Here is a 9,599-nt window from a genome sequence, read left to right on the forward strand (position 1 = left end):
ACGTGCAATGAAGATAGCAAATATGCCATTGCACGCTGTTGTGGTTATGTGCCGAAAAAAGTCTGAATCTCGTACACTGTTTCGTTTGTCAAATCGTGCACGAAATATCAATCGAAAAAACAGCCGAAAAGTGACATTTTCACTCGTTTGGGTATGTGCCGAAAAAAGTCTGAATCTCGTACACTATTTCGTTTGTCAAATCGTGCACGAAATATCAATCGAAAACACAGCCGAAAAGTGACTTTTTCACTCGCTTGGGGACTGCCAACCTAAAAGAGAGAAATGCGTTCCCAATGAACAAAGTCCAAATGTCAAAGTGACATCCGAATAAGCAATAGTTAAGCAGAGTTTGCTCATTTTAACAGAATCTTGTATGGAAGTTTCACTTTTTAAGGCCTGATTAGACGGTGGAAAATACTGTCATTACTCGATTGGCATTTATCTGTCAAACCTAGGCTTTGGTACAAAAATGCCTCTCGTACGTGTAATAAGGCAAGAGCATTGTTCTGTCTCCTTTCACATTTATTATTTAATTTATTGATTTTCTTAGCTTTATTCGAAAGAATCATTCGTTGTTTCCCATTTTTGTTGTTTTTATTCATCATCATCATGAAATTCAATACGCTTTATCGATATTTAAGGCTGTGGTGATTTCCGAAATATTATTTTTATTAATAACAGCTTTTTATTTTGTCCAATCGAGTAGTTGCTTCCATCCTTGCTAAGATCAATTACAAGACTGACGATTTTCCTCCTCTCCTCGAAATGCCTCCTATTTTGACACTTCCGTACGAACGGATGTATCGCCTCTCGCTATCTCACTCTCTCTGCGATTAGCCTGATTTTTATTTTGAATGCGCCGATACTTTTCGTTAATCGCTATTCTATCGTAACTGTTTTCATGTTTCTACTTAATAAACTTATATTTGTTTGTTCCTATCTGATTATCTGATTATCTGATCATCATTAAATGGTTGTTACTTGCACTATTCGAATTGTTGGGAGCCTGTGTTTACCACGAAATATGTGCTTCTCATAGGTGACAGTGTGGTGATGGTAATTATCGTTGTAGGTTCGGTACGGGTTCGCGTCATAGGCCTGGTGGCAGCGCTGAGTTAGCACTTCGCGATTGGCGCGGTAAACTAATCGAACTTGACCTTGCGTAACAATTGAAATCAATGTGATGCGTCAGGTAAAAAGCGGACTTCCAGTTTAAACCGTGGGAACGACGTTATGCCACTTAGCATACGTTAACCTTTCGGATTGGGGTTTTGCTGACCGGCCAGCTGATACACGGTGCGATTGTTGGAGACAGTAAAGCCTTACCTTGGGTAGGGGGACAATACTGCTCATAAGTGAGTTGAAGGGACAAGATGTACGATCCTATGTCCGATCAGAACTGACCTTCTGGCCGTTCTGATAGCTTTATGTATACTCTCATCTTAAGAAAGCTATCGCACATTTGTTCACCAGATGTTTACGCTTGTAACTTTCTCTTTCGCAACTTGATGCGCTTTGACAAACGCATGTTTGTCAAGAGGGTCGCCTTCCTGGTGGGCTTTTACAATTTACAGTGTTTTGCTTAAGGTCTAATGCGTTTCTTATGCTAATTGTTCTTCCTTATTTATGACCTACTTTGGAGGTCTTCCTTGTTTATGTCCAGCTTGGGTGGTGCGACCACCATGGTAAAACACGGAACCGCGTGTGCAGTAAAACACGGAACGCATGTGCAGTGTTTTACCCGGCTGTTAGCATTCATGCTTTAAACGAGTATGCGATAGCATGGATGCTACAACAGTTACTGGTCACCTTGATGACGTGTGCACCGGGATGCTGGAGAGCGAACGGGAGAAACGCTCTCTCCTGTACCGACCGTCGACGAGACAGTATCGCTTCCTTACCGCTTTTTATATATCGTGTTGTTTATTTATATTGTACTAATATTTTAATGTGTTACTTTTAGAAATATACGTTTTAAACCAAAGAACACAACAGTGGCGACGAGGAGAAAAAAACGCCTGACAACGTAGACACACAAAAGCACGTTAGAAGATACACGATGCTGAACTCAGATGACCCCAACAGTGACCAACAGCCATCGCGGAGCAGCCATGAAAGCCACCGGCAAAGCAGCGTCCCTGATCCGAATACCGCTTGGATACATGAAATGTTCAAGCAGCAGCAGAGCATCCTACACCAACAGCAGGAAGCATTTATGAAGCAGCAGGAAAGTTTTTTAACCCGGATGATGTCGTCGATGAACGTGCGTGAGCCGAACGGGCCGGAGTTTTTAGTCGAATCATTGGCGAAACAAGTGACGGAGTTTCGGTACGATCCTGAGGAAAATGTTACCTTTGCTGCGTGGTATAGGCGGTTCGATGGGCTTTTTGAGAAGGATGCTGCTAAATTGCCAAATGATACCAAGGTGCGATTGTTGTTGCGGAAACTTGGAGTGGCAGAACATGAGCGGTACAACAGTTATATATTGCCGCAGAAAGCAAGTGATTTTTGTTTCGAGGAAACAGTAGTGAAACTGCGCGCGCTGTTTGGATCGAAAGAATCGTGCGTCAGTAAGCGATATAAGTGCTATCAAATGCAAAAAACGAGCTCTGAGGATTACGTTACGTTTTCTTGCCGGATAAATAAGGCTACCGAAGAAGCGGAACTAGCCGGGCTCAGCATAGAGACACAGAAGTGTTTGATTTTCGTGTGTGGCCTGAAAGATGAGCAGGATGCCGATGTGCGCATGAAATTGCTGAGCCGTATGGAAGAAAAGAAGGATATTACTCTGGCACAACTAACAGAGCTGTGTTCGCGTAGACTGTGGCATCATGTTGGAAAACCTGTATTGAAACCTTCAATGGTTAAAGCGAGAACTGCATCTGGTGATTTGTTGCACATCTTAGGCGAATTTGCTGGTTCCATGATCGTAGCGGAACAATGCATGAGTTGCGTGATTCGAGTAACTACGGCGGATTTGACACTTTTTGGGAAAGATGCCATGGATATATTCAACCTTTGGGATGTGCCGCTGACGTCAGTTTGTTATCGCGTTGGTTTGGATGAACCGTGCAGTGCAATATTACAGAAAGAGTTCCCAAAACTTTTTTCCGGCAAGCTAGGTTGCTGCACTAAGGCGAAAATTCAGTTGGAGCTGAAAGAAGGTGCAACGCCTGTTTTTCGTCCGAAGCGGCCTGTAGCCTATGCGATGTTTCAAGCGGTGGACAAGGAGCTTGAACGGCTGGAAAACGATGGAATAATTTCCAAAGTGGATTATTCAGAATGGGCGACGCCAATTGTTGTTGTGCGTAAGTCAAACGTAACTATACGAGTGTGCGGAGACTACTCGACGGGCTTGAACGACATGCTGCAACCTCACCAATACCCGCTTCCTCTTCCTCAAGACATATTTGCAAGTCTGTCCACCTGTACGGTTTTTAGCCAGATAGACCTTTCGGATGCTTTCCTTCAAGTAGAGGTCGAGGAACTTTGCCGGAAACTGCTAACTGTTAATACACATAGAGGTTTGTACGCGTACAACAGATTACCCCCAGGGGTGAAAACAGCACCGGGTGCTTTTCAGCAGCTGATGGAGGTTATGCTGGCAGGTCTGGGTGGCGTTGCTGTTTATTTGGACGACATTGTGGTTGGTGGACCAAATGAAGAAGTCCATATGAAAAATCTTCGAGCTGTGCTTAAAAGAATTGAGGAATATGGCTTCACCATACGATTGGATAACTGTTCGTTCCAAAAGAAGCAGATAAAGTACTTGGGCCATTTGTTAGATTCGAAGGGACTTCGACCAGACCCTGCTAGGATTGAAGCTATCCTCAACTTGCAAGTTCCTACTGATGCAACAGGAGTGAGATCGTTCCTTGAAGCAGTGAACTATTACGGCAAGTTTGTAAGAAACATCAGTATGCTACGTCATCCGCTGGATAGTCTTCTTAAGGAAGGAGCGAGTTTTATGTGGACAAAACAATGTCAAGATGCTTTTGATCAGTTCAAGGCAATTCTTTCATCAGACCTGCTCCTGACTCACTGCGATCCGCGTCAAGAGATAATAGTTGCGGCGGATGCCTCTTCCTTCGCATTAGGAGCGACTATTAGTCATAGGTTCAAAGACGGGTCGATCAAGGTTGTGCAACATGCATCACGGACGTTGACCAAAACAGAACAAAAGTATAGTCAACCAGATCGAGAGGGTTTAGCTATTATATTCGCTGTGACCAAATTTCACAGGCTGGTTTATGGAAGGCATTTTCGACTACAAACGGATCATAAGCCGCTGCTGCGAATATTTGGATCCAAAACTGGTATTCCAGTGTATACTGCCAACCGGTTACAGCGTTATGCATTAACGCTGCTTCTGTATGATTTTCAATTGGAGTACGTGCCTACAGACAAGTTTGGTAATGCCGATGTGTTGTCGAGACTAATAGCTAAACATGAAAAACCTGAAGATGACTACGTGATCGCAAGCATTGAAATAAAAGAAGACTTACGATCTGTTGTGAACAGTGTGAGTAAAGCCCTACCGTTGAAGTTCAGTGATGTTGAACGCGAAACGAAAAATGATGCTCAATTGCGGAAGGTGTATGAATTCACTAGAAATGGATGGCCACATGCAGCAGTGAGAGACAGGATGTTCGTTCCCGATTGTAGCACATCACTACCATTGTCCCGATTGTAGCACATCACTACTTTCGCGGATCGCTACAAATTGTTCGACGGGTCATCGATCGTTTCGTCATCACGCACACCATTAAAAAATGCATTATAAATAAAGCGGCAAAAGCCAAATTCTTCTCTTGTCATTCAAACTCCTCTAGCAAGCAACACGCTTCGCTCATCTCAACAGCAACTCCTTGGCACACACAAGTGGCACAGAACTTCAAGCAAAACCACCCAGCTTGGTACAACAAAAAGCACACAATCGGCTCTTTTCAGAGCCACCGATTCTTTATTAAGAACATCTTAAAAAAAAAAAAAAAAAAAAAAAAAAAAAAAACACAACGTAGGGTTCCGTACCAAACACAGGACTTTGAGCAATTTCCACAGTAGGCGTGAGTCCTTATCTACATTTGGTGATTGTCTCCTTTTTGGAGAAAGGTTGATAATACCATCGTCGCAGCGATACAAATGTTTGCAGCAGCTACACCTAGGCCATCCAGGGATAGAACGGATGAAGGCCCTGGCTCGAAGCTATGTGTACTGGCCTGGCCTTGATTCGGAGATTGAGAGCCTTGTTAAATCGTGTCGACAGTGTGCAATGGCAGCCAAATCACCTGTATCCAGTTTACCAATCTGTTGGATGAAAGCGAATGCGCCGTGGCAGCGAGTGCATGTGGACTATGCAGGTCCTATCGAGGGTGATTATTTTCTGCTAGCGATCGACTCTTTTTCAAAGTTTTCAAAGCGGCTCTAGCTCTCGCGGTGGTGGTGTTTTGCTAGCCGTTTCTAACGCATACGAGTCGATAGAATTACCTTCCCGTGATCGTTCTCTCGAGTATATTTGTGTGCGCGTCGCCTGCAATAACGCACATCTGTACGTCATGGTAGTATACATTCCACCGCAGCTTAGCTCCGAGATATCGACTCTTCGCTCTCTACATGATTGTATCAGCAGCTTCACTCTCACACTGAAGCCTTCGGATCTGCTGTTTGTTATTGGCGATTTCAATCAGCCTAGCATAAGCTGGTCCACAGCTGATCCTTCGTCCTCGCCAGCATACTCATCAATCACGCACTATGAACCAACTGCGCGCTCTCTGGCCAACAACACCTTTGTGGATGGATTTAAATTTAACGGATTAGTGCAACTTAATCACATCAATGATTCGCACGGACGCATGCTTGACCTGCTCTACGCTAACAATGCTGCAGCTAAATTGTGTTCGCCTGTCTTTCCAAGTGTTGTTCCGCTTGTACCTCTTGACTCCTACCATCCGGCGTTAGACTTCAATATACGTATTAACTCGTCGACCCGACGCAATTCGACGACTCGACAAAACTCGACGACAACCGCATTTTATCGTTATAACTTTGCTAAAGCTGACTATGTGAAACTGAACGACATGATATCAATGTTTAACAATAGCTTTCATTGTTCCAATTTTATTTCACTTGACGAGGCAGTATGTTCATTCTCGTCCTTCATGCTGCAAGCCTTTGTTGTATGCGTCCCAGTTCAGCGTCCTAAACCTAACCCCCCCTGGGCGGACCGCACACTCAAACGACTCAAACGTGTAAAAAGAGCTGCTTATCGTCACTACCAAACGCGCCGCTGCCAAAGATCTCGCTCGATCTACTTTGACACGCACTCTTTATACTGCAGCTATAACAGGTTTCGATATCGCAGATATTTGAGTAAAATTCAACGAAACCTCTGCAGGTGGCCTGACTCGTTTTGGCGCTTCTACAACAGCAAAACAAAATCCACGCATACACCGAAATCCATTACGTACAAAGGAGCAACAAGTGCCAACACTAATGAAATGTGCAATCTCTTCGCGGATCGCTTCGCAGATTGCTTTTCACCGGCCATGAATGATACCGATACCATTAATGCTGCTCTCGTCAACACTCCGGCTGGAGCAATTAACATGAGCACTCCTTTCATCGACAATGAGATCGTTTTATCTGCCCTAGCGCAACTAAAGCCTTCCTTCGCTCCTGGACCCGACGGAATTCCTTCTACCGTGCTGAAACGCTGTCAAACGACAGTAGCACCTATCCTTGCAAAATTGTTCAATGCATCGCTAGCCAATGGCTACTTTCCCAAAGCATGGAGGAAATCTTGGATGGTTCCTATTTACAAAAAGGGCGACAGGACAGATGCCATCAACTACCGGGGTATTACATCCTTGTGTGCCATTGCCAAGGTGTTCGAACTAGTGATATACAAAAATCTGCTACATGCATGCCGCAGCTACCTAAGTCCGTATCAACATGGATTCGTGCCAAAAAAGTCGACTACCACGAACCTGGTTGAATTTGTAACCTATTGCACTAGTCAAATTGATGCCGGAGCTCAAGTCGATGCAATTTACACAGACCTAAAAGCAGCATTCGACTCTCTTCCGCACGCAATTCTTCTCGCTAAACTCGATAAGCTAGGAGTTCCCAGCCCGCTCGTACAGTGGCTTAAGTCGTACCTAATTAATCGCACATACATCGTGAAAATTGAAAAGCACATGTCCAAAGAAATAGTCAGCAGCTCGGGTGTGCCACAAGGAAGCAATATTGGCCCGCTTCTCTTCATATTGTTCATCAACGATGTTACCCTCGCTCTACCTCCCGCCAGTATCAGTCTGTTTGCCGACGATGCAAAAATTTTTGCGCCTATTCACAACACAGGTGATTGTACATTCCTGCAAGACTGCATCGAAATTTTCTGTTCGTGGTGCAAGCGTAATGAACTGACTATCTGCATCGAGAAATGCTACTGTGTGTCTTTTAGTCGATGCAGGAGCCCAGTGACTGGGACCTACTTCATGGACGGCACTGCACTTAATCGACAAAATCATGCCAAAGACCTGGGCGTTCTGCTTGACTCTAGTTTGAACTTTAAACAGCATATCGATGACGTTGTAGCCAGAGGAAATCAATTACTTGGCGTGGTTATCCGGACAACTAATGAATTCCGCAACCCCATGTGCATCAAAGCTGTGTACAACTGTATCGTTCGTTCGGTTCTGGAATATTCGTGCGTAGTCTGGAGCCCAACTACCGCTTCTTCAATTGCTCGACTTGAGGCGATTCAACGTAAGCTCAGGAGATATGCCCTACGCCTACTTCCCTGGCAGGATCGCAATAATCTTCCTCCGTATGCTGCGCGGTACCGTCTTCTAGGCCTTGAACCTCTTTCGGTTAGAAGACGCAATGCACAGTGCTCTTTCATCGCTGGATTGCTAAATGGCTCTATCGACTCATCGCCTTTGTTGCATCGAGTCGATATCTATGCACCATCCCGAACACTTAGGTCTAGAGAAACTCTACGGCTCGCTCAACCCCGTTCCAGTGCTGGTCGGTCTGACCCTATGTTCCGCATGTCGGCTGTCTTCAACACTGTCTCGGATTGCTTCGACTTCGACATCTCAACTCAGTGCTTCAAGGAACGTCTCCGGCTTTTGCCGTGGCCGCAGTGAATTGCGATGCAAATCTTGTTTTTGCTATGTTTTTTTTTTTTTTTGAACTGTTACATCTTAATTAGGCCATACGGCCCGTTGAAGATTAATAAAATAATAATAATAATAATACCTCGAAAAGTGGCCGGAAATCATCCCTACAAGGACAATATCATCAACAGCCACCATTCGCATTCTTCGCAATATATTTGCACGTTTCGGTATACCAACTGTCCTCGTGAGCGATAATGGAACTCAATTCACAAGCGCAGACTTTGCAGAGTTCTGTAACACAAATGGTGTTGAGCATATCCGTACGGCACCCTTTCATCCGCAGTCGAACGGACAGGCGGAAAGGTTCGTCGACACCTTCAAAAGGGCGCTTAAGAAGATAAGAGAAGGGGGAAGTAGCGTATCAGAAGCATTAGATACCTTTCTATTGGCATACAGGAGTACGCCGAGCAAACTGTTGGAGCAGAAATCGCCTGCTGAATTGATGTTCAGCCGAAAGATAAGAACTTGCTTGGAACTGCTACGTCCACCACAAAGATTAGATCCTGTATCAGAAGGTAATCCGAGAAAATTTAAGATGAACGACCTGGTGTATGCGAAGCAATATCGTCGGAATAGCTGGAGATGGGTTCCAGGTATGATCAGCGGACGCATCGGTAGAGTGATGTATGAAGTAACTATTGAGCAAAACAGGAAGATACGTTCACACGTTAACCAGTTGCAGAAACGAGTTGATAGAAATAACACCAGTAAGGTCGCAGCCCAGCTGGATAACACTTCAAATACGTCGTTGCCTTTGAATGTGTTGTTAGATGCATGGAACATGGTTGAGGAAGTCCACTATCCAGACGCTTATCAAACTACTAGTCAACATGTGGCAGAAACTGCAAAAGATTGTACGTCTTCTTCATCGTCATCGTGCCCAACGTCATCATCATCATCATCATCATCATCGTCCCCATCTTCATCGTCATCGTCATCACCATCGTCATCGTGCCCAGCTTCACCGTCATCGTCATCGTCTCATGCCCCATCGTCATCGTCTCCAGCCCCATCGTCATCGTCCCCAACTTCATCGTCATCATCATCGCAGCGGTCTGCAAAAGCGTTCTTGTCACCGACCTCGCCAGGGTTTGAAACGGCTGACAGTGGCACGCCTTCGCCTGTACAACCTCTACGCCGATTGTTTAGTTTGGAGTTCCTTTATTCTGATCCTACGTTGTGTTTCTCTCTCTGGACGTGTGTCCAAACTCCTTCTGTCAAAAACAAAACCTGTCATCCTAACGTCATAAACGTCTGTCATGTCCCAATTCACAAAAACCAAACGTCTCATAGCAAACACCGATCTTCGCGGGTTCGAAGATCACCTCAGTGGATGGCAGCATACAAGCGAATCTAAAGAAGGGGGGATGTTGGGAGCCTGTGTTTACCACGAAATATGTGCCTCTCATAGGTGAC

General features: G+C 44.8%; 1 protein-coding gene across 1 annotated transcript; it reads left to right on the plus strand.

Moving 5' to 3' along the window:
- The first annotated feature begins 2,059 nt into the window (after positions 1-2,059).
- LOC125908340 (uncharacterized protein K02A2.6-like) lies at positions 2,060-4,284 on the plus strand. Its single transcript, XM_049611048.1, has 2 exons — positions 2,060-3,904; positions 4,243-4,284. Exons 1-2 carry the CDS (start codon positions 2,060-2,062, stop codon positions 4,282-4,284), a joined length of 1,887 nt encoding a protein of 628 aa, XP_049467005.1.
- Positions 4,285-9,599: the final 5,315 nt, after the last annotated feature.

The sequence above is a fragment of the Anopheles coluzzii genome, chromosome 2 (assembly GCF_943734685.1).
Source record: "Anopheles coluzzii chromosome 2, AcolN3, whole genome shotgun sequence".
NCBI classification, from domain to species: Eukaryota; Metazoa; Arthropoda; class Insecta; order Diptera; family Culicidae; genus Anopheles; species Anopheles coluzzii.

Bases quoted from the DNA above. Each gene is read 5' to 3' on its own strand.
- LOC125908340 (XM_049611048.1), top strand. From the start codon at position 2,060: ATGCTGAACTCAGATGACCCCAACAGTGACCAACAGCCATCGCGGAGC. The intron at 3,905-4,242 runs GTAAGAAACATC...CAAATTTCACAG, and splicing joins TGAACTATTACGGCAAGTTT to GCTGGTTTATGGAAGGCATT.